The sequence below is a fragment of the Scyliorhinus torazame genome, chromosome 3 (assembly GCF_047496885.1).
Source record: "Scyliorhinus torazame isolate Kashiwa2021f chromosome 3, sScyTor2.1, whole genome shotgun sequence".
Taxonomy (NCBI): Eukaryota; Metazoa; Chordata; class Chondrichthyes; order Carcharhiniformes; family Scyliorhinidae; genus Scyliorhinus; species Scyliorhinus torazame.
In genome coordinates, this window is record NC_092709.1 from 66302633 (window position 1) to 66328339 (window position 25707).

A 25707-nucleotide genomic window follows, 5' to 3' on the forward strand; every position below is an offset into this window, starting at 1 on the left:
GGAGGCGCAGGTAAAGAAGTCACAATTTTAAGAGATACAGGAGCTAGTCAATCTTTAATGGTAAGAGATGAGGAGTTATGTAGTTTGGGAAGAATGTTGCCAGAAAAGGTGGTAATATGTGGAATTCAGGGTGAGAGGAGTAGTGTTCAAATATATAAGGTAAGGTTGGAAAGTCCAGTGAAGAGTGGTGAATTGGTAGTAGGAGTAACAGAGAAACTATCTTGTTCAGGAATACAGTTTATCTTGGGTAATATAGCTGGATCGCAGGTGGGAGTGATGCCTACTGTGGTTGATAAGCCAGTGCAAAATCAGACAACTGAAGCGTTGAAGGACGAATACCTGGGATTTTTCACAAGTTAAGACGAGGAGAAATCAAAGAGTGAAGTTGAAGTGCAATTATCAGAAATGATTTTTGATCAGATGATTGAAAAAGAACAGAACAGGTGGAGGATGAGGCGGATATTTTTAGTTCAGGAAAATTGGCGGAGTTACAACAGAACGATATAGAAATAAAACGGATGTATCAGAAAGCATACACGGAAGAGGAATCCGAGTGTATACCAGAATGTTATTACCGTAAAAGTGATGGCTTGATGAGAAAATGGAGACCTTTACATATGCAGGCGGATGAAAAGTGGGCAGAAGTTCATCAAGTAGTATTGCTGGTAGGGTATAGAAAGGAGTTGTTGCGAGTTGCACATGAGGTACCAGTGAGAGGTCATTTGGGAGTAAGGAAAACTCAAGCTAAAATACAAAAACATTTTTATTGGCCTGGACTACATAAAAATGTAGTTAAATTTTGTTAATCATGTCACACGTGTCAAGTGATAGGGAAACCTCAAGAATTTTACCTCCAGGTTATTCAAAGAAGTTATGGATAGCTTGGGAATAAAACAATTTAAATCAACTGCGTACCATCCAGAATCGCAGGGATCGTTAGAAAGGTGGCATCAGACATTAAAGACAATGTTGAGGGCATATTGTCACGATTATCCAGAGGTTTGGGATAAAGGAATTCCATTCGTACTGTTTGCAATTAGGGATGCACCTAATGAGTCAACCAAATTTAGTCCTTTTGAACTAATTTTTGGTCATGAGGTAGGAGGACCACTTAAATTGATTAAGGAAAAATTGGTGAGTGAGAAATCAGAACTTACATTATTGGATTACGTGTCAAATTTTAGGGAACGATTAAATAGAGCAGGTGAATTGGCTAGACAACATTTGAAAGTTGCAGAAAATGTGATGAAACGGGTCGCGGACAAGAAATCCAAAGTTCGTAGTTTTGCCAGTGGAGATAAAGTTTTAGTATTGTTACCAGTGGTAGGTGAACCGTTAAAAGCTAGGTTTTGTGAACCTTATCAGATTGAAAGGAAATTAAGTGAGGTGAATTATGTGGTAAAAACGCCAGATAGAAGGAAAACTCACCGAGTGTGTCATGTGAGTATTCTTAAAAGGTACTTTGAAAGGGAAGGAGAGAAAAAGGAGGAGGTTTTAATGATTCTAACTCAAAGTGACGAACCAAATCCAGATGACTGAATTTGACATACCTCAAATTAAATTGGAAAATGAGGATGTTCTTAAAAACTGGGATAGATTGTTGAGTTACGTTACAGAGGAACAACGGACTGACCTGAAAGAGTTATTGGTATCATGTGGGCATATTTGTGGAGATAAATTGGGACGTACTAAAATTGCTATACATGATGTAGATGTGGGAAATGTTGTTCCAATCAAACAACATCCATACGACTTAACCCTTTAAAATTGACACAGGTTAACAAAGAGATTGAGAGTATGCTTAAAAATGGCATAATTGAAGTGGGTTGCAGCCAATGGAGCTCACCCAGAGTGATGGTACCAAAACCAGATGGTACCCAATCGGTTGTGTGTGGACTAAAGAAAGGTTAATGCAGTTACAAGAACGGACTCTTATCCGATCCCACGTTTGGAGGATTGCATTGAGAAAGTGGGACAATCGGGTTTCATTTCCAAACTGGATTTACTTAAAGGTTACTGGCAGGTACCTTTATCTGAAAGGGCGAAGGAGATTTCAGCTTTTGTGACTCCAGATGGTATATGCCAATTCAAAGTTATGCCATTTGGCATGAAAAACGCTCCAGCCACATGTCAACGGTTAACTAACAAAGCCGTTTCAGGATTATCCAATTGTGCGGTATACATCGACGATCTGGTAATTTTCAGCCAGACATGGAAAGAACATTTAAAACATCTGATGGAGTTATTTGATCGACTTCAGGCGGTGGGTTTGGTGATAAACCTCGCCTAAAGTGAATTTGGAAAAGCCCAAGTCACTTTCCTTGGACATACAATCGGACAGGGTCACACGGGATGTGAAGAAAACAGTTATTGAGGAGTTTCTGATAGCCTCAAGACAAAGGGAAATAATGCGATTTCTTGGCATGAGTGGATTTGATCGAACATTTGTGCAAATGTTTTGTAGTGTGTTTGCTCCACTGATGGACTTGCTGAAGAAACATCGGAAATTTCAGTGGACAGCGGACTTTCAACAGGCATTTAACAGCCTGAAAGCTGTGATAACCAATGCTCCTGTGTTGGAGAATTACAAGGGACTCCGATCAGATTGACTTTAAAGAGAAATGCCGAGGCGTAGTGAAATGGACGGATTGTACAGAGACCTTCTTGTTCAAAGAGACTGTCAATCGAGAAGGATTTCAGTTGGAGGAAGACGAACGAAAAATAAAATGCACTATATTATTATACTTGTGTTGTTTTTTGAAACGAAAAAGTATATTTATTGTGTGCATTTCTGAAAGGATAGTGAAAAATGAAACCATCTTGAAGTTGATGGGTTTTTTTTTTCTTGAGGGGTGGTGTCATGTGAGAGTACCTTTAAGAAATTGGTGTTTATAAATGGGTGTTTATTACTGCAGTGATGTCAGAGTGGGTGGAGCTGGGCAGCGTCCGATCAGTTGTTTTGGTGCCCTGCCCATGAATGGAGTGACCATGGCGATGACCTCCCACAGGCTTCACATTCCATGAGAAGAAGTGAGACCCTGTTGGGAGAGGCCTTTTGTCATGTGAGAGTACCTTTTAAGAAATGGGTGTTTATTACGGCAGTGATGTCAGAGAGTGGGTGCAGCTTGGCTGTCTGTCAGCTTTTTGCTTTTGTTTTAGGCTGTTTGCTGCAGGGTGTGTTTTAGTTTCGTTTTCAGAGCTGGATAGCTGCAGTCACAGCCAGAAGATGTATTAGAGTCTCTCTCTGTAGTCTAAAGACTGTAAATCGATTCTGGTGATTTAAAACTAATAACAGTAGTGACTTTAACCTGATGTGCTTCTGGTAAAAGGTGTTTTAAGTCTTCTGAATGTTAAAAAGGAAAGCGTAAAGGATTACTTAGTGTTGTAGTCTTTGGGGGTTGTATTTGGATTAATGGTTGCTAAGATGTTCACTGTATGTTTTAAAAAGATTAATTTGAGTTCGTAGAATAAACATTGTTTTGCTTTTTAAAAAAAAAAAAAGTTTCCATTTCTGCTCTACCACACCTGTAGAGTGAGCCGTGTGCTCCCCATACCACAATCTAGTAAAAGTTGTGGGTCAGGTGAACTCCATGGTTCTCTAAACCCTGGCCCATAACACTTTGCACCGTAGTCCTGGTGGTCACGAAACCAAGAGTCAGTGAGGGCGTGCCTAGCCTTGCTCCCAATTGAGGCCTGAGCCATCGCCTGAGGTACTTCCTCCTTCCCGGTTTTTCCTGTTGCTGCCCTCCTAGGCATCCCCCTCATCCAAGGAGATGTGGCGCTCCTTCATCTCATCCTGCCCTGCTGCAGTGACAGGTTGCAGAGCGCAGAAGGCCACTATGATGCCGGACACCACGCTGTATTGGAGGCGACCACCCCCCACACCGGTCCAGGCACCAGGACTGCATGTTGAGTCATCCAATCGGCTGCTCGGCCAGTGCATGCGATTATGCATGAGCCTTCTTGTTGTGAATCTCAACGATAGTTTGTGGCCTCCGCACTGGTTTCGTCAGCCGCCTCCTAAGTGGGTACCTTTTGTCCCCAAGGAGCCATTGCTCCAGCCATTGCTCTCCCTCCAAAATGGCTGCGATTTGCGAGGGTCCCAAGATGTAGCCATTATGGACGCTCCCCGAGAACCGGGCGTACACCTGCGTGACATGCATCGCATGGTCACAGACGAGCTAGACATCGAGGGAAGGTGGGGAACCCAGAAGCAGGTGGATGCACCATGCACCTGGGGCATTCCTGCTTTTCGGGTGAAACCAATAGCCCTGGCATCCTGGCTCGCCTGGTCCAAGTTAATGTACATGTGAGCCCTCAATAGTGCATCTGTCACCTCCCTTATGCACTCGTGCTCTGTTGACTGGGAAATGCTGCACAGGTGACCTGTGTAGCCCTGAAATGAGTCGCTGGCATAGAAATTTAGAGCGGCAGTAACTTGCAGGTCGGCAGTAACTTGCAGGGACACAGGCAATGGGAGACCACTCAGCCCATGTGGTGTTAACTCTTGTATCACCTAGCAGAGGTGGTCAACCGTCCCCTGAGACAGGCGTCGTCTTCTCCGGCACTGGACCTCTAACACCTGGAGGTAGGAACATCCATGGTTGGTAGTGTCTCCTCCAAGGTTCCACCTGTCATCAGTTGCCCTGCTCCCGGAAGATCAACAGGTCCTGCTTCACCCTCCTCTGCAGGACACTGTTCCTGGCCGATTGCAGCGGCATGTCAGTATGACTGCTGCTGGTCGATCAGAAGAATAGTCAGCTTGACTGGCTCCATGATTCACCAGAATCAAAAACTGAAGGGGAGAGATCATCAAAGTGAGCGATGAAGAGTCCTGACAATGCTCTGACTCTCAACCCACTCCGCGTCTGGGGCATCCACCCATGCGTACTGCTCTGTGACCGTCTTTCCATTGAGCCTCACTCCCCTATCACACAATAGCCACTTTCCCACAGTTGCCCTTCTCAGCTCCACCTGAATTAAACTCTTCGACTCTTGAGACCCCCAGCGTTCTGCATGCCCCCGCCGCCCCATGAGTGAGGGGTGAGGGAAGTTGAGTGCGTTCAGTGGACCTGTGTGCTAACCTCACTAGGGAACAAGACGCTGCCCCCTGTTATCCCTTGAACGGAGTGACTGATGAGTGAATTCACTATTACGTCCTACGTTGGGGGCCACACCTGTCTCATCTGTTTTGTAGATTTGAGTATTTTAGTTTAATAACATTATCAAAATACAGAAAACTGTACAACCAGGACACCAAACACATGGCACCCCAGAACCCCCCCCCCCCGACCTACATCAGCAGAAAGATACACTAGCCCAACCCATCAGAATAGGCCACTCCAACACTGAGCACAGCGGAGGAGAGAGAAAAAGAACAGTCCATCCCTCACAAGAGGGGCATAATTCAGCCCGGAATAACCCCGGCACATCATAACCAAACCGTACAGACCATACCAAAGGAACAACGCCACCAGCTATCGATGCAGTGCCTCCCTTGTCCCCCGGCCGTAGAGACCCACATTGGTGGAAGGGCACTCCGAGCAGCCCGGCTCACCGGAAAAGGTCTTGCAGACACGGGGTAACGGAAGAAGGAGAGGGAATATCCCCACCCCCGCCAGCATCAGTAACGTGCACCAAAAGAAAACACAAAAAACATAGCGAAGACACCAGCCCAGACAGTAGACAAAAAAAACAGCACCAATACAATCAACATATGAACTCACATTAATCAACAACATGCAACGGTACAAAGACAGCAGCCATTAACATGGCCTTCCAAACTTGAACTAGAAACAGTCATTATTAGAAGGAAGCGGCCAACAGCCTTCAAGGACGCATCATTATGGCCTCCAAGGTGTCTAGTTGACGTGAGCCACCACCGCCCTCCTCCTATAGTCCCAATGTACGGTCACCTGCTCCAGCCAGCCCCTGGTCCAGGCCACAAAAGTAGGAGCAGTAGGAACAACACATGGCTTCCAAACATTGAAACTGTCAGCAGTCCAAACAAAAGCAGCATGAGATGGTAAATCAGTCCTCCAAACCTCTGGCATGATGCAGTTGATGCTGGCTGCCACCCTTCCTACCCAGCAGCAGAGCATCTGACTTCCTCCCTCTCCTGCAACAAGGCATTCAGTTGAACCAGTCACCACCCTTCTCTCCTTCCTCCAAGAGTCAGCAGCAGTAGTCCATCAAACAAGCAGAAAGGGAGGCAGGCAATTGTTAAATCCAGTCTTAGGCTAAACTCCGGGCCAAGCCTTACCAGCGCAATGTCCTTCCCCTCTCTCTTTCTCATGTTTGCAAATGCCTGTAGCAGTCTTTCAGCACTGGAATTGAGAAGCCTCCACAGTCCATGTGTGCTCTCTCCACAATCCTTAGTGAGTAGTATTTTAGTTTATTGACAACTCAACAATACAGCAATATGCAGAAACAGCATAGTCAAGAAAAAACCATGTCATGTCAAAAGCAGTTACACGATACAAAAAACAGCAGCGCACACACACACAACCACCCCCTGTCCACAATGGCAGCCCCACATCGGCAGAAAGGTGCTCAACGAGCAGCACAGACCACCGGAATAGGACCTATATAGGGCACAATGAGAGTGAGAAATAGAGGGAAACCCCTCCTCTCCCACGAAGGGGCCACAGTTCATTCCAAAACAACAGTTCCTTTAAACAGGCCACCAGCTACAAAGCCAGCACACAACCATTTCTCTCTTTTCTCCGCCCCCCCCCCCCCCCCCCCCCCCCCCCCCCCCCAATGGTAGCCCCACATCAGTGGAAAGGCACCCATTTGAGCAGCCCAGACCACTGGAAAGGGACACACCAATGCCATGTGCCATGCCTTTTGCACTTTAAATTCTATGATTCTAAGCCCTGCCCTAACGGCAGCCCCACATCGGTGAGTAGCACAGACCACCGGGAAAGGACACACTGATACAGGTCATGGCAGAAGAGAGAGTGAGTCTTTTACCAAACCGTGCAGAGCATATCAAAAGACAAGGAACAGCACCAGCTGCCAAGACAGTGCCTCCCCCGTCCCCCATCCGCAGAGACCCACATCGGTGGAAGGGCGCTCTGAGCAGCCCAACTCACCGGAAACGTTCTCTCTGACACTGGGTAATGGAGAAGGAAAGGGAATATCCCCACCCGCACCAGTAGCAGTAGCGTGCACCAAAAGAAAACACAAAAACAGTAGAAACCTAGCGAAGACACCAGCCCAGACAGTAGACAAAAACAGCACAAATACACTAACAGGCATGAGAAGCCATTAAACGACAATATGCAACAGTGCAAAGACACCAGCCATTAACTTGGCCTTCCAAACTTGAACTAAAAACAGTCATTATTTCACAGAAGCGGCCAACAGCCTTCAAGAACGTGTCATTACGGACATGAGAAGTATCCTGGTTTTCCCACGTGGAACAGGACTGGAATCTCCGGCCATGCCTTTGGTTATTTGATTAGTTGACTGAAGCAAAATAAACAATTAAAATTTATTTAAAAAAATGAACGTGTCATTACGGCCTCCAAGGTGTCCTGTTGACGTGAGCCACCTCCGTCCTCCTCCTGTAGTCCCAGTGTCCGGAGTCACCTGCTCTAGCCAGTCCCTGGTCCAGGCCACAAAAATAGGAGCGTTAGGAACAACACATGGCTTCCAAACATTGAAACTATAAACAGTCAGCAGTCCAAACAAAAGCAGCATGAGATGGTAAATCAGTCCTCCAAACCTCCAGCATGATGCAGTTGATTTGGGCCGCCACCCTCCTCACCAGCCACAGCGCATCTGACTTCCTCCCTCTCCTGCAACAAGGCATTCAGTTGAACCAGCCACCAACCTTCTCTCCTTACTCCAAGAACCAGCAGCAGTAGTCCATCAAACGAGCAGAAAGGGAGGCAGGCAGTTGTTAAATCCAGCCTCAGGCTGAACTCCAGACCAGGTCTTACCAGCAGAATGTTCTGCTCCTCTCCCTCTCTCTCATGCTTGCAAATGCCTTTAGCAGTCTCTCAGCAATGGAATTGGGAGCCGCCACAGCCCATGTGTGCTCTCTTCACAATCCTTCGTGAGTATAAGCCTTGGAGTTCAATGCTTGGGAGCTAGGCTTCCAGCTATTTTCAGCCACACAAATAACCCAAGTAAACCAAATCATCAAATAAATTGAGGGACAAATGAAAGGGTCAGTCCCTTGAAGGAAAACTGCCGTAAACAATAAACTAAACACAAATGAAACTTAAAACATCAAACCAAAATGTGATTAAAGGGCTCAATACGGCACACCCATGCTCCTGCAGTGCCCAGTTGGCATGGAGGGCTTTGAGGGTGTCCGTGGACACCACATACTCCCTCTCTTAAGAACTCCCGGCTGTAAATGTAGCCGGGGTCGAGGGGCAGACAGTCAGGGATGGACAACGACCTCAATCGCCCACTGCCTGGATCTGTTGGTGGCAAGTTTGGCCAGGCCCAGCAGCAGGTTCACAAGGACATCCTCCTTACCTGCCCCTCTCTGCATTGGGTACCCATAGATCAGGTGCAAATAAAAAGTTTTATTGGCACCCAGTTTTTCAGTTGATTAAATCAGTGGCACACTCTAGCATTGCAATGCTGACTAAATTGGCACAGTTGACTTGTCAAGGAAGGGTCAGATACCTGATTAGGCACCTGGCTTCCCTTTGTGGCAGACGAGGCTCCCCTGATGCTTGTGAAGACTGAAATTAGCAGGTCAACTTCATCCCGAGAAGACACCCTCATTCTCCCAGCTTTGAAGGGCTGTGGATTAAATGAGCCTTCTGATCTTAACAGCCAGGCATCCATACCCTAATCCCTGACAGCTTGGCCTCCATAACCAGTGGACTTGAATTTCCATACATCTCATGGCCCCTGGCATCAGTGCTGCCTGAGCTTGGGAGTTTATTCTCACTGCAGCTGTCCTGCCCCTGCGTGAGGGTCCTCAAGCCTCATGAGGCTGGGAAACACCTCTTGTTAGACTTTCCCACTCTGCCCATGCAGCGTGGCATGCCATAGAAACCCACCCATGGGTGTTACCAATACTGGCCCTATAGATTCACCTGCTGTCACCCACTTTTACAGCTGCCACTCTGGAAGGGCAGTCCCTCAGTGGTGATATCGCAACGAGCTCCACAAAGAGGACACTAGATGCGCTGCCTGCCTACCAGCCGTCAGACCCCTTTAAACGTAGAAGCTTTCCGCCATGAAGGGCTGCTGATGACTGCGAGCAATTGCCCCCCCCCCCCCCCCCCCGGCACCGTTGAACTTATCTGGTTACCACCCCCCCCATCCACTCCGCTACTCCCTCTGACTGGCATTTTGGAGGTTGATGGAGACCTGAGCGCTAACCTCCGATTTCCTCTTCGGAGGTGAGGTTGCCAGATTCTCGTTTTACTGATTGAATATTCGGGGGCGGGGGGGGTCGTGTCCCAGTCCCAGCAGGAAGGCTGTTATTGCCGCAAATCATATTCCCACATGACTATGCTTGTAGCGCACTAACCTTATTTACTATATTTTTTGCACTAACATACATATATTATAATCCTGACTTTGCATTCCTGTCTTCCTTCCTAGTCCACTCCCATCTAAAATGGAAATACTTTCTTTTCTAGAACTGTCCCAACACTTTCATTCCTTTATCCACCTTATTTCCACTCTGGCTAGCGCATGGCACCATAATCCAGAGATTACTACATGTGAGGCCCTGCTTCCTCCCTCGCTCAAAGACCTCAATGCCTGTCCTTTCTACGTTGTTGTTCCCAACACGGGCCATAGCTTCTAGCTCACACTGTTCCCTTGCAGAATATTTACATATAAAGATTGCATTACCACCAGGAATAGCAGTACATGCTGTTTTATTAGTTGGCTGCAGCTTTTAAGGATGAACCTTTTCAATTAATTACATACAGAGTACTGAAAGCTGACGACTCTTGAAATAACATTATTTTGGATACAGCAGCCGCTGAAAAGTGAATGGTCTTGGAAGCTCTTTCCTTGGAATATTGATCCCTTCTTTTGTACAATTAAATACTCGAATATTCAGAGCAAATTGAATAGCAGCCACTAATATGTGCAAAACTTAATTTTGAAGAGCCATGCAGTCTTTTTTTTAAAAACATTTCAAATGGAATAGTTTTTTTGTATCTAGAATTTTAGTTGAAATTCTTAACTTTCTGATTAAATGTGCACGGAGTACTTAGTGGAACAGTGTGTTTGCATCATTCAAAATGCATACTGAATCATTACGTTTACATTGTGTCAGAAATAGTTTCCACTCAAATGAATTGAAGGTCAAAAGGATGAAAAATGTAATTGTTTGGCTTTCGGAAAGGAGGAACCTCAGCCGCAGTTTTATTGAATGGTATAAGAGCAGAGGAAGTAGAAGCCGGAGTAAACCATTCAATAAGATTGTGGCTGATCTTCTACCTCAACTCCATCATCCTGTACTATCCTCTCATCCCTTAATTTTCTTCGTATTCAAACATCTTTTGACCTCTGTCTTGAATGCACTCACTGACTGAATATTCACAGCTCTCTGGGGTAAAGAATTCCAAAGATTCACAACGTTTTTATCTCCGTCCTAAATTACCGACCCCTTATTCTGATACTGTGAACCCTTCTTCATTACCTCAGCCAAGTGTAACGGCCTCCAAGCCTCTACCCTGTCAAACCCCTGAATAATTTTATATGTTTAAGTTCGATCCTATTTCATTCTTTTAAATTCCAGGGAATATAGTTCCAGTTTATTCAGTCTCTCCTCTTAGGACAATAATTTCATGCCAGGAATCAGTATAGTGAACCTTCATAGCACTCGCTCTGAGGCAAGTATGTCCTTCCTTTGAAAGGAGGCCAAAACTGTACACCATACTCCAGGTGTGGTCTCGCCTTGATCTCGCATAATTATATGAAGACTTATTCACTCTTCCTTAGTACTCCAATTCCTTAATACTAATGGCTAACATGCAAATTTGCCTTCCTAAATACTTGCTGTATCTGCTTGGCTAGCTTTCTGTGATTCGTGTACAAGGACATCCAGATCCCAGTGTTTAGCAACATTTCCAATCTCTCCATTTAGAAAAATATGTTGTTCTATTTTTCGCACCAAAGTGGATAACTCCCCCTCCACATTATATTATATTTGCCATTTCTTGCCCACAGATTCTCACACTCTATATCTTAGAATTTACAGTGCAGAAGGAGGCCATTCGGGCCATTGAGTCTGCACCGGCCCTTGGAAAGAGCACCCTACCCTACTCGAGCCCATTCCACCACCCTATCCCTGTAAGCCAGTAACCCCACTTAACCATTTTGGACACTAAGGGCAGTTTTAGCTTGGCCAATCCACCTAATCTGCACATTTTTGGACTGTGGGAGCAAAACCGGAACACCGAACCTGGAACCCTGGAGCTGTGAAGCAACTATATATTTTTTTAATAAACTATTTTATTGAGGTTTTTTTGGTATTGTAACCAGTAACAGTGTACAGTAATGTGCAAATATCAACACAAAGCAGAAACATAGTGCAAAAGACCACTCCTCTCTCCTAAACAGTACCCGCCTATTTATCCCTCCTACTCTACTCTATTCTACATTTCCCCCCCCCCCCCGGCTGACATTTAATTCCCCGCAAAGAAGTCGATGAATGGTTGCCACCTTCGGGCGAACCCTAATACAGATTCTTTTAAGGCGAACTTAATTTTTTTCCAGCCCTAAAAAGCTCGACATGTCCGAGAGCCATGCTTCGGTCTTTGGGGACTTTGAGACCCTCCATGCCAGCAGTATACGTCGCCGGGCTACCAGGGAACCAAAGGACAAGATGTTGGCCTCCCTCGCCTCCGGGTCTTCCGAGACCCCAAAAAGTGCCACCACTGGACTCATCAGCCCCCTAGTTTTCAGTACCTGGGACATGACGTCCGCAAATCCCTCCCAGTATCTCCTAAGTTTTGGGCATGCCCAGAACATGTGGACGTGATTCGCTGACCCTCCTGCACACCTAGCGCATTTATCCTCCACCCCAAAAAATGTACACATCCGGGCCACCATCACGTGGGCCAGTGACCTTGAACTGAATCGGGCTGAGCCTAGCACATGTTGCAGTTGAATTTACCCTATTCAGGTTTTCCATCCATACCTCCTCCTCCTCGCCGAGTTCCTCCTCCCACTTGAGCTTCAGTTCCTCTGTCTGGGACTCCTCCCCTTTCATAAGTTCACAGTGTGAAGCAACCATGCTAACCACTGTGCTACCGTGCTGCCCTCTGTGCTCCTCACAACTTACTTCCACACCTAACTTTATGGCATCAGAAAATACTCCCCGATCTAAGTCATTGATATAGACTGTAAATAGCTGAGACCTAAGTATTCATCTTTGAGGTATTCCATGGGTTACAGCTTGCCAACCAAAAATAAACTGTAAACCAATTCTCATGCTATGTGTTACTCCCAATCCCATGGGTTCCAATAACCTCTTTTGGCAACTTGTATAATGCTTTTTGAAACCATCCAGGAAAAAGCAGCCTGCTTGATTGGCACCACAAACATTCGCTCCCTCCACCACAAATGCACAGTGGAGGCACATTGTCTACAAAATGCACTGCAGGAGCTCTTAGACAATGCCTTCTAAACCCACTACCACCACCTTCTAGAAGGATAAGAGCAGCAGACTGATGGGAACACCACCACCTGCACGTTTGCCCCGAACAGGCGCCGGAATGTGGCGACTAGGGGCTTTTCACAGTAACTTCATTTGAAGCCTACTTGTGACAATAAGTGATTTTCATTTCATTTAATTTTTTATTTCATTTCATTTCAAGTCACTCCCCATTCTGATTTGGAAATATATCGCCGTTCCTTTACTGTTGCTGGGGCAAAATCTTGGCATTCCTTCTCTAACAACAGTACTGTGGGTGTACCTACACCACAGGGACTGTAATGATTCAAGAAGGCAGCTCACCACCACGTTCTCTAGGGCAATTAGCGATGGACAATAAAGTCTGACCTAGCCAGCAACGCCCACATCCTGTAAAAGAATAAAGAAAAATTCAATTACACTAAACCTACTGTCTTCTTATCTGCTCTGCTTGTTACAATCTCAACAAACTTGAATAGATTTATCAAACATAATTTTCTTTTCATAAATCTATGTTGACTCTAACAAAACGTATGATTTTCCAAGCACCCTGATACCATGTTTCTAATATTTTCCCTGTTACTGATATCTGGCTAACTGGACTTTAGTTCCTCGTTTTCTCTCCCTCCTTTTCTATATAGCATGATTACATGTTTCCTTCCAACGCATAATAATAATAATCGCTTATTGTCACAAGTAGACTTCAATGAAGTTACTGAGAAAAGCCCCTAGTCGCCACATTCCAGCGCCTGTTCGGGGAGGCTGGTACGGAAATTGAACCCTCACTGCTGGCATTGTTCTGCATTACAAGCCAGCTGTTTAGCCCGCTGTGCTAAACCAACCCCTGGACATGGCAATTGTTCAAGAATCTAAGGAATTCTGGAAGATCAAAACCAATGTGTCAATTATCTGTAGCTTTCTCTTTTAACACCTTCGATTGTAGACCATAAGGTCCATGGGATTTGTTGACTTTTAATCCTATTAACTTCTCCAGTACGATTTCATTGTTTATCCTTATTTCTTTTTCTAATGCTCCCTTGGTTTGTTTATCCTTATTTCTTTAAGTTACTCTTCTCTCTTGATCCAAGGTTCCCAACTACTTTTGCCATTTTTCTTGTTTAAAGTCTCTGCCATTTACCATGGTGTTGTGACCAGTTTGCAATCAACCCTGTAAACTTCTCCCTTCCAAACAGGCAGCAAAAATCTCAGCTTTATTAGATAAGGGCAAGCTCTCCTCCAGCACTGCACCTAAGGTCCCTTAACTACTCAGTCCTACTTGTCGCTTACCATTAACCAGACCTGCACCATTACCTAACCTAGAAAGTGTGACTACCTCCTGAATTAAGCTGTCAGCTCAACTCTCCCCTTGTTGCATTGCAGCATTTGTATTTCAAACTTCAGCCCAGCAACTCTTGAGCTGAAGATGTTAGAGATGCAAATACTTGCTGCACAAACTCCCGTATGCTGTAATTGTAGCCATCTCCGTTATTTAATTATTTAAATTTAAATTAGGGGCAGCACTTTAAACTGCTCCTCTTCCCACTCTTTTACTCTGCTCCTTGTTTTTTTCCTTTATTCTTTCATTGAATGTGGGCATCGCTGGCAAAGACAGCATTTGTTGACTGTGTCTAATTTCCCTTGAACTCCGTGACTTTCTTGGCCATTTAGACGGCATTTTTAAGAGTTAGCCACGTTGCTGTGGGTCTGGAGTCACGTGGAGGCCAGGTGGGGTAAGGATGGCAGATTTTCTTCCCTAACCACCTATGTTTTAAATTCCACCCTCTGGCTTAGTGGGATTCGAGCACTTGTCCCTGGAGTTTAAGCCTGAGCTTTTGGATTCCTAGCCCAGTGACATTACCATGACTCCACTATTTCCCCATACATTTCTAATCAGCTAATCCGCTCATTGACTTCGTTATTGCACTTAAATCTTTCTTATTATTTATCTCTAATATATTGACGTTTCAGAGCCCTTAAATAATGTTATCCATTAAATTAGCTTTAATGTTATCCTGCCAGATCTCATTAACTAATTATTTAACCACTCAACACTAAACATAATTATATAATAAACTAGCAAAGACTTACAGAACATTTGTGAGTATACATCAGCAGCAGTTCCATCATTGTCTTCACCCCTCCCAAGCCAAACCCTTCTTCCCATGCCAGCCCTTTGCTCCCATGCTATTCCCCCACCACATCATTCACTCAATCCTTAATTATATAGACTAGTCATTTCCCAATAACAGTTGTTACACTAACTGATCCATTGGTTGTGTGTTGATGTCCCATTTCAGAGTGCAAAATCTAGGCTGACACTTTAGTGGAAGGTGTCTTTCAGATGAGAAGGTAGATTGAGGCTTCATGTGTCTTTTTGGGTATACATAAAAGAATCTATGACACTTTCAAAGAAGGGAAGGTCAGTTTACCCTGGTGTCCTGGCCAACCTTTATATCCAACCAAGATCACTGAAACAGATTCATTGTTGACTCATTGTTGTTTGTGAGATCTTGCTATGTACAAATAAATTGTCACATTTGATACATTATCACAGTGACTATTCTTCAAAAGTACTTCATTGTTTAAAAGGGGCTTTGGATTATTTAGAGGCCTCAAAAGGTGCTTTATAAATGCAAGTTCCTCTGCCTGTATTGGAAATATCAGTTGTTACGTGTATGTTTTATCTATGGTGAGCGTCTCAAAGCCGAAGAATTCTGTTGGAAACTTGCTCTGAGTAAATGCACTCTATGGCTCAGTTCTGAGCTGCACAGACCTGCAATATTGCAGTTTTGATCATCTAATGCAAAGCAAATGTGAGGATAACAGCAGAAGTAGCATAATCGGCTTTAGAATCTTGAGTTTAGGTTAGAAGAAAGCAGCCAGGATTTTTTCTTTGATAATTATCCAGTGACATCTTGCTAGGAAACTGGATCAGTCTAGGTTTAGCTGAGGTTTTTATTGGGGTTTTGGGGTGATAACGAGAGGTCTGTCACTTGGCGAGGAGTTTAGAGATTCCAAACTCTTTGTTGGATTGCGCCAAAACTCAGGAAAAAATATTTATTTTCATACATAAGATATCTAAGCTAACTTTGTTGTGCTGCCATAGACATTCATCAATGTTGACAAAATAATTTGAAGGGTTGGTAAGAATGTCAGAAATAAATGGACTTCCATTTCAAAAAAGTAAATTAACACAATTAAGTTATAGACTAGCCGTCATGGGAAAGTCATCTTGCAGCAAAAATAATTTATTAATTTCATACACAGGAATAGATGGATGACAAACAAAATGGGTAGGAAACTGACAAGGTTTGAAGATTTTGGTTTGCACAACTGCTGCGTGTCCACCAAATTGAACCCAAAGCCAGTGACTTAGTTTGTAGATACACAATACACACTTATAATTTGCTCAAGAGATTGAAATGCAAATCAGCTGACATGCTGGCAGTGGTGGGGTTTGAACCCACGCCTCCATAGAGACTGGAGCCTAAATCCAGCGCCTTAGACCACTCGGCCACACTACCTTATACACACTTATAATGGAGGTGTTGCCGAAATTACTCACGTAACTCATCTGTTCATAAGACAGTGAACCAAGTCCTTGTGATTACTGGTTAGATGTGATCAATGAAGGGAAAGTATATTGAGCAAGCACGGTGGGATGCAAATTACTTGAAGCATAAAAATTTCTAGAAATATCTGTATTTTTACGGAAGAGAAATTTGATTTTTGCAATTCCACATTCACCTGTCTGTTTTCTGAGCTGAGTGTTAGCCATTCAACTCTAGATACAGAAGGAACAAGAATGGTTTGTTTCAGTTAGGTTAGCAGATACCTTGACAGAGCAAATACATTGCTTTGCTCTCAATACAGTAACTTCATTGTTAATGTAAGCCTACTTGTGACAATAATAAAGATTATTATTATATAATTAAGATTCAGTGACAACGGGTTACTGCCAGTATCTTGAAGTGATGTTGCCACATTATTAGGGCAGTAGAATGATGTAATTGTTCGTCTGAACCAGACTGAACTGTTCTCTTTTACGGGACTGGTGAAAATCACAAGCTTCAGCTGGTGATTACTCAATTGCTCATTCACTAGCACAAATCGTACAAATGCATGTGATCATTTGTTTAAATGCCTCATTGCTAAACAGTCATGTGACACGTGAGTCTTGTTCCTTTACAGCACAAGATGTCTTTGAAATGAAGTGATCTAGACTTGCTGTGCGCAATGCAACGTGAGCTATGCATGGTGGCACAGTGGTTAGCACTGCTGCTGTACAGCACCAGGGACCCTGGTTCAATCCCGAACTTGGGTCACTGTCTGAGTTTGAACGTTCTCCCCATGTCTGCGTGAGTTTCCTGCGGGTAATCCAGTTTCCTCCCACAGTCGAAAGATTTGCAGGTTAGGTGGATTTGCCATGCCAAATTACCCCTCTGTGTCCAAAGATGTGCAGATTAGATGGGGTTACGTGGATAGGGCGGGTAGTGGCCCTAGGTAGAATGCTCTTTTGGAGGGTCGGTGCCGTTCCGATGGGCTAAATGGCCTCCTTCTGCACTGTAGGGATTTTATTCTCTTGCTTAGGTCCCGGATCACTAATCCAAGTATGTCACATGAACCATGGCGTGAAACATTGTGCCTGCTGACTAAATGGGAAGAGTTTTTCAGGTAGCGAGGCACCAAAAATGTCATCAGGGAGTCCCGCAGCCCATTAATGAGTGTTAATTGGCTGGAGACAGGATTTCTGCCCCTAACTTGGGAGGAACTCCTGTCTCGGAGAGCAGCTAGCCAATCTTGAGTGGCCAGAAGCTCACGAGCCTTGGCATTCTACCTGCTGATGATGGAAGAGGCCTGCAGCTTGCTTAGACGGTAGGATGAAAACAAAATTGGCGCTGATGCGAGGAGAGCATGTGAGTTACTTTCCCTGCTGGCAGCTACCTCTTTGATTTGGAAAAAAAACACTCCCTACGGTCCTGGGCGGTTGCCTAGATTTAGCTGGCAGCCTCCCCATCCATTGGTGCAGGAAGGGTGGGGTGGGGTGGAGGAGGGCGATTTGCCACCACGCTGCTGATTTTAAGGCCACTGCATATTCAAACTGGGTTTCCATCTCATGATGATACAGCCTGCCCCTCCCTTACCTATTGGTAAAACTCACTGGCTGTGGGACAGGTTGGGGAGCTGATCCGTCACAACTCTTTTCCCCCACCTGGGCCTGTGGGCTGGCAAAATTCTCCCCAATCTTTCAAAAACAGTTCCTCCAAGTCATTTTTCATATGTTCTGTTTTGCTGTTGTAATAGGTTTGTGGCATGTACTGTGCAACAACTGTATAGCTGGTTTTTTTTTTTGAGAGTTAAAAAGGACTGATTAAATAGGGACTATAGATGATTATTGATAATTATTTCTTGCTAATCATAATAAACACAGGGTTAAATTTCAGTACTCACAGCTGATTTGTTATATGGCAGTGAATCGTGGACACATATGCAATTGTTTTCAGTAATCAGCTCCTTTTATCAGAGATGTGTTCTAATTGGATTCCTGTTAATTGTCTGGATGTGTTAATTGCTTTGAACTTCAAAGGCTGCCAAAGATTTCCCCGACCAGTCAACGTCCTGTGCATTTGATGACCTGTAGTTGTATTTATTGTATGAGTTTTGATTGACAGCTCTATCTGAGCTGACACTTTGTTAGGCTTTGTGTGTGGGGTGGCCATAAGTCTCTGGTTATTTGGCAAACTTGTAGTCAGGAGTTTTGGATTTATATTTGGTAATCAAAACTAAGAGACATAAATGTAAGATAGTCACTAGTAGATTCAGCAGGGAATTCAGGAACAAGTTCTTTACCCAGAGTTATTAGATTGTAAGTCTCTCGCACATGGAACAGTTGAAGCAAGTAGCATAAATACATTTAAGGGGAACATACATAAACACAAAATGGAATAGAAGGATATGTTCAGTTAAGTTAAGTTGAAGAGGGGAAGGTGAAGTGTCTCCGAAAGAAAATAAAAAACAGAAAGGAAACACTTTCTATAGCACTTTTCATCAAACATCTTGGAGTGCTGCTTGACAATGCAGTATTTTTTAAAAAGGTTTTGCCACTGTTGTGGAGTAGAAACATGGCAGCTAATTTGTATCCAGCAAATTCTCATGGACAGCAATGTGGTAATGATTAGTTTTTTGTGATGTTGATTGGGGGAGATACTGGCAATGCCAACAGGCAGAACTCCCCTTCTAAATAGTACCCTGGGATTTTTTGCGTCCACCTGTAAGATAAACAGTGCTTCAGTTTAACATCTCATCTGAAACGCAGCTCCTCTGACAATGCAGCATTCCCTCAATACTGCAGTACGGCACAAAAATCAGTGCTGATGCTCAAGTCCTGCAGGGGACGGGACCTGAATCTAGAACATTTTGACTTTGAGACGTGGATGCTCCCAACTGAATCAGGGCTGACACAGCTAGTATATTGGAATGGATAAATTGGGTCAAATGACCATTTTCTCTCTTGTATATGCTATGTAACCTGCAATCTGTCACTAGCATTTACCCCTGATGCCTCGGGTTCTAAGTTGGCAAACAGTCACATGAGGAACTTTGCTTTTAGGGTCAGCTTTTTATATTGAGGGCTAACACACAAGAAGTCATTGATTTTGACATTTACTGAAGAATATTAAAGTTTGTAAAAATTCTGTTAAGTGTATTGAACACTGGACATCTCTGGAGGCAAAGTCATAGAATTTACAGTGCAGATGGAGGCCATTCAGCCCACCGAGTTTGCACCAGCCCTTGGATAGAGCACCCTACCCAAGCCCACACCTCCACCCTATCACTGTAACCCAGTAACCCCACGTAACCTTTTTGGACACAAAGAGCAATTTAGCATAGCCAATCCACCTTTACCTGCCCATCTTTAGACTGTGGGAGGAAACCCACGCAGGTACAGGGAGAATGTGCAGACTCAGCACAGACAGCGACCCAAGCGGGAATCAAACTTGGGACCCTGGAGCTGTGAAGCAACGGTGCTAACCACTGTGCTACTGTGCCGCCCTGTTATCTACATTGAAGAAAGATGTGCATATTCCAAAGGACCTTTGACATGGAGAAGTTGTACATACTTTGAGACTGATGGGCCAACAATGTCTTGGGATCAGAGACTTATTTGAAAACTTTCAACATCAACACCATAAACTAGACGAGCTAGCTACACAAATCAGAGGGTTGTGCTACATCAAGGAGCTGATAACTGCTAAGAGAGTGAAGAAGAAATTAAACCAGGCCTTGTGTTAATTGTTTGTTGGCTTCGCCACCTGGCCCTTGGATTTATAGTGCGCCACTTACGACTTGTTTGAGAATTGTACTCTTTGGACACTCCCGAAGTTGCATGGCAACAAATTGTTTTGGTGTTTGCAGTGTGATTTTTCACAAGTGATAGCTGTACTTACTGAAATTTGTAATCCTTGCAAATATACACTGCTAAATTATAAATTATCTTTTCAGAGTTTTTTGGTAGATACCTGATCAAACAGGAAAAGAGAAGGAGAAAGCAATTAGAAGGTTTTTTTCGATAAATAATCGTGTTCTTGGTTTATAGGCTGAATCACAGTCTGATAGAGTATTACTTTTAAACCCACTGATATTAAGTTAAAGTATCCACTCTGTCCAGTAAGCTGCAGTGCAAGTGACTGTGGTATTCTGTTCAAGCCTTGAGCTTTGCTGCATTTCCCATATTAACCCCACACTGGTTTGCAGGATTCATATGATCTGTTTATGGGTTGTTGACATGAGGTGAAAAATGTAACAGCCAATCTCTCAGATTCTTTACCAATAGTTGTGTGGTGCTGTATGATTCTGTATTAAGTAGCATAATGTAAATCAGTGGTGGGCAACCTGCGGCCCAGGGACTACATGTGGCCCCTTTTGGGTTCAGAGTGCGGCCCACAAGACATTGTGTTGACCGTTGTCCTCACTTAGCAGTGCCACAATCCACTGATTTCCATCCTTGTGGTATTTTATCAACTGTAAAGCAAGATCAAATGAAGTGAGGTGGGTGCTAATTGCACACCACGTTGACTGTGAAAACCGTGTGCTCCCTCTCTTAAAAGTGGAAATATTTATTTTATTTTTACCATTTGAAGTTCATAGTTCTGTTAATATATAAATGATTGCGCATTTTCTCTAACTTGTTATGAAATATTTGGCGTATAGTAAATGTATTTAATCTTAATCATGGGTTCATGAGCAAGCCTGATTTGAATCTTGCGTTCCACTGAGATGAAGGAAGGTCACTCACGCGGCCCACTCCCTAGCCTAGGTTTCCCGTCGCTGGTATAAATTGATGTAATCTGTTTCAGTAACATTAACGAGGAAATATTTTTTGTCATCCAAATTTTAATTAACATGGTTGGTGGGTCCTTTTTTCTTTCTGGGGCACCTTTTGAAGAAAGTTACCTTTTGAAGAAAGTTAAATGCTCATGGGTGTACAAAAGTATAGGCAGCTGATAATGGCTAGTTCAACTATTTGAATACTTGGGAATTTCATTGACTGAAATATTTTTAATCAGCATAATCTTACAAAAGTCCATTTGTCTGAAATCTAATGTACGATATGTTTATTGCAGCCGGACGGATAATTCTAGAGCTGTTTGCTGATGTCTGTCCTAAAACAGCTGAAAATTTTCGTGCTTTGTGCACTGGCGAGAAGGGAATTGGACCAACCACTGGAAAACCTCTGCATTTCAAAGGCTGCCCTTTTCATAGGAGTAAGTCGATTGCTGGGCTGAGCACTGCGTAGGGTAAATGGGACCTCCTCTTGTGCAAGGACGAGTCTGATGCAGTTTAACGTGGTGCACAGGGTGCATATGACTTGGGCGAGAATGAGTGGGTTCTTTCAGGGGGTAGCAGATGAATGTGAGGTGTGGGCGGGGGCACATATTTTTGGGGTTGTGAAAAATTGGGAAGATTCTGGGCGGTAGTGTTCGCAGTCTTAGCCAGGCTAGTGGAGGAGAAGATGGACCCGGACCCTTTGGTGGCGATATTTGGGGTTTCAGAGAAGCCGGAGCTCATGGAGAGGAGGAAGGCCGATGTTTTGGCCTTCGCCTCTCTGATTGCACGGTGGCAAATTTTGCTGGAGTGGCGGTCGGCATCGCCACTGGGGGTAACGGCTTGGTTGGGTGACATGTACGACTTCCTGCGATTAGAGAAGATAAAGTATGAGTTAAGGGGGGGTGAGGCAAGGTGGGGGATGTTTGTGATCGTGTTTGAAGGGCTGTTCGTCGCGGGGGAGGGGGGGGGTGAAAGAGGAAAAATCTGTACAAACTACAGTTGATTGTAGGGAAGTATGTTTCCCTGGGTGTCTGTTCGCTGTAACCTGTTTTGATGCATGTTTGCAGTAAAATACATTTTTTTAAAAATTGCTGGGCCATGTCACCATCAATATTTTAATTCTTTCTGATCTTTACAGTTATAAAGAAGTTTATGATACAGGGAGGAGACTTTTCCAATCAGAATGGAACTGGAGGAGAAAGTATCTATGGAGAGAAATTTGACGACGAAAATTTTCATTACAAGGTTAAAATAATAATAGTCGCTTATTGTCACAAGTAGGCTTCAATGAATTTGTGAAAAGCCCCTAGTCGCCACATTCCGGCGCTTGTTCAAGGAGGCCGATACGGGAATTGAACCCACGCTGCTGGTCTTGTTCTGCATTACAAGCCAGCTGTTTCGCCCACTGCTAAACCAGCCCCTATATAAAATTAATAATAATCTTTTATTGTCACAAATGTGAAGTTACTATGAAAAGCCCCTAGTCGCCACGTTCCGGTGCCTGTTCGGGTAAGCTGGGTCGGGAGTTGAACCCGCGCTGCTGGAGTTCTGCATTACAAGCCAGCTGTCTAGCCCACTGAGCTAAACCAGCCCTAGGGAATGGGTAGTGAATGCTTGTCTAGAAACTGGAATAGTGACTGAATCAATGGTGATAGATAATGGATTTTGTGATATAGAAATATTTTCCAAGTGGACATGTAAAATGCTACATAATTTTCTGTAGCACAATGTGAAGCACCATCATGCTGTCGTAACAATAGCTGTTTGCACTGATCAATGGTAACATAACCAGATGAGATTAACTACAATTTTTTTTGCCTCTGGGGCAAAGGTTCAAATCTAGTTGAAACAGAGATGAAAGTCTCCTTTGTCTGCAGGGGTCATACATGAAGAGTCTGGCTTTAATCAATATACATGGACCCATGGTATACTTTTACACTAACTGACAATTGGAAGCTTTCACACCGATGCAGAAGTAACTGACCTGAGGTTGGAGCTGAACCACGTTGTTGTGGAGACGAGAGGGAATATTACTCTTCTGATCATGCAACACCCTGACCTGTGAATATTTACACCGTTGTTAAGTTTTTCAGCATTGACATTGAGCACAAAGCTCTACATGTTTGATTTTTTTTCAAACCAATGCAGCTGTTCTCACACAAGCCTTTACTCATTTATACAGATAATTATTGGCATGAATGCTGCCTGAGATGCTGAAAGCAACTCTCCCTGGTGGTTACACATGGACATTTAAAAAAAATCCCTGGATTTTCTCAACCATGTCCATGTAAGATTTGGTTACATTTCATCAAGTAAATGGAGCTGACAAACATACTTGCATAGAAATGCAAATGCAAAATGATTTTGCTCTGTGAACTATTGATTCCGTGCCCATGCAACGTCAGATGTGTCATTATAGCTAAAACTACATTTTTTTTTTATAGGTTCCTTCTATCTTAATTCTGTGTAATTTAAGGTTAAGATGTAGGTATTTATTCTTCACACAAGATTTTTCTGTCTGTACCCTTGCAGCATGATCAGGCAGGGCTGCTCAGCATGGCCAACGCAGGACCAAACACCAACGGTTCGCAGTTCTTCATTACAACTGTGCCTACTCCTCATCTGGACAACAAACATGTGATTTGTGGTCAGGTGATCAAAGGAATGGGAGTAGTAAAGATGCTGGAAAGTTTAGAAGTGAAAGATGAGAAGCCTGTTACGGTAAGAAGGAAAAAAATATGGAAAATTAATCATCGTTTCAGGTGTATCCATTGGGATTTTTGATTGCTTGCATTTTACTTTAGCTAAGAGCCTGATGTTTAACTGTTTCTGCGTTTTGAACAATTTTATATTTAACCTTTAAATTTTGAGTGAAGTTGGTTGCTGAGATGAGATGTTCTTTAGGATTTAGTGATAAAGTTGAGAGTTTGAATTTTTGCTTTGGGGACAGAAAACAGGATTTTGGGACCATTTCCAGCACTGAAATCGCCCTCCGAAGGGAAAACTGTCACTCTCTGGAATTTCCACAGTGGTGAATTGGCATGGAGATGGGGTCCCAATCCAATGGCAGGCTTGTGAAGCTGGAGGGCCAATTCGAGGCCTTCCACCTTTTAAAGAAGCAGCTGTCAGCAATGAACGATAAGTAAAAGACAGCGCTTAAACATGTGGGTGCCCTCGCAAAAACTTAAAAAAAAGATTTTATTGAAGAACAGAAAAAAGCAGTCAGGCCACCACTGTTGGGGAGAGTCCCTACACTGGGCGGATTCTGACTGCACTCCCACACAGGCAGACAGTGGGGACCTCTAGGCCTGACTGGAGCATTGCTACTGGATGGCCACCTTCAGGCAATTGAAATGTTTCCCGTCACGTCAGAAAGCTGGAATGGGGAATATCTCAGTCAGCCTCCATTACCTACCGTTTACCAAGCTCTTAATGAGCCTAATTTGCTTCCTGTGTCATGGGGGTGGGCAGTTTTGCTGGGTCCCCAAAATGGCTTGTACTGAGAATGTGTGCTGGAAAACAGGTGAGCTGGCCAGCGCCTGTATCTTTGGACCCCATCTGCCTCCATTCATGACTTGAGGGACCTCATAATCCTATCCATAGCAACGAGTGGATGTTTAAGGTGGTGGGTGGGGTGCAAATCAAGGGATGTTTTAAAAACTTTTTTGTGGGACTGGGCGTTACTGGCAAGGCTAGCATTTGTTGCCCATCCCTAATTGCCCTTGAGAGGGTGATGGTGAACCGTGATCTTTAACCTCTGTATTCCAAGACTCTCTGATATATGTGACAGTTTAGTATAACCCAGTGGCTTGATCGGTCATTTCAGAGGGTGGTTCAGAGCCAAGCATGTCACACGCAATATAAAAACAAAATACTAGAAACACTCGGGTCTGGCAACATCTAAGGAGAGAGAAATAGAGTTAACGTTTTGAATCCAATTTGACTCTACTTTAGGTTCCTCCTTAATCCTTCAATCTAGGATCCTCTCTCACAAATGTTCTTATTAACAGTGTTACCCCACCTCCATTTCCTTTTTGCCTATCCTTCCTAAATGATGAACATCCTTGAATATTGAGTGCCCTGTCTAGATCAAGATGTAACCATGTCTCTGTAAGTCACAATGGAACCATACCCATTTACCTCTATTTGTGTCTGCAAATCAGCTACTGTGTAATGCTTCGGATAAGAGTGCCCTTGACTTAGTCTTTTTAACATTATTCCACATTCTTAACCTATTTCGTGCTTGCCTTCGCTTCATCTGCCTTCTAATTTCACTGACTACTTTTATACTTCCTGCTATGAGTTTTGCTTCCCTCCAGCCTGAGCTCTCTCTCAGGTTCCCACCCACCTGCCAATCTAGTTTAAACCCTCCTCAACTGCACGAGCAGTTCTTATAACCATAGAAAAGTTACAACACAGAAGGTGGCCATTCGGTCCATCTTTTCTATGCTAGCCTGAGAACACTGGTGCCTTAGTGTTCAAAATGTTAGGTGGGGTTACTGGGTTATGGGATAGATTGGGGGCATGGGCCTAGGTAGGGTGCTCTTTCGGAGGGTTGGTGCAGACTCGGTGGGCCAAATGGCCTCTTGCACTGTAGGGATTCTATGAATATCAAATGGAGATGCTTCGATTCTCTCTTGTTGGAGAAGATCGTTGCCTAGCATTTGTGTGGCCTAAGTTCCACTTAACATCCCAAGACTGAATATTGTCCAGGTCTTGCTGCATGCAGGCATGAACAGTTTTAG

At 43.9% G+C, this 25707-nt stretch overlaps 1 protein-coding gene and 1 non-coding gene across 2 annotated transcripts in view; one reads left to right on the forward strand and one right to left on the reverse strand.

Moving 5' to 3' along the window:
* Positions 1–25707, forward strand: part of ppid (peptidylprolyl isomerase D) — a 93021-nt gene that overhangs the window by 18058 nt on the left and 49256 nt on the right. Inside the window, 3 exon segments of the mRNA XM_072495782.1 lie at positions 21259–21399; positions 22101–22207; positions 23495–23683. Coding sequence (XP_072351883.1) covers positions 21259–21399; positions 22101–22207; positions 23495–23683 — 437 coding nt within the window.
* Positions 16077–16158, reverse strand: trnal-uag (transfer RNA leucine (anticodon UAG)). Its single transcript has one exon. It is a non-coding gene; the product is annotated as a tRNA-Leu (tRNA).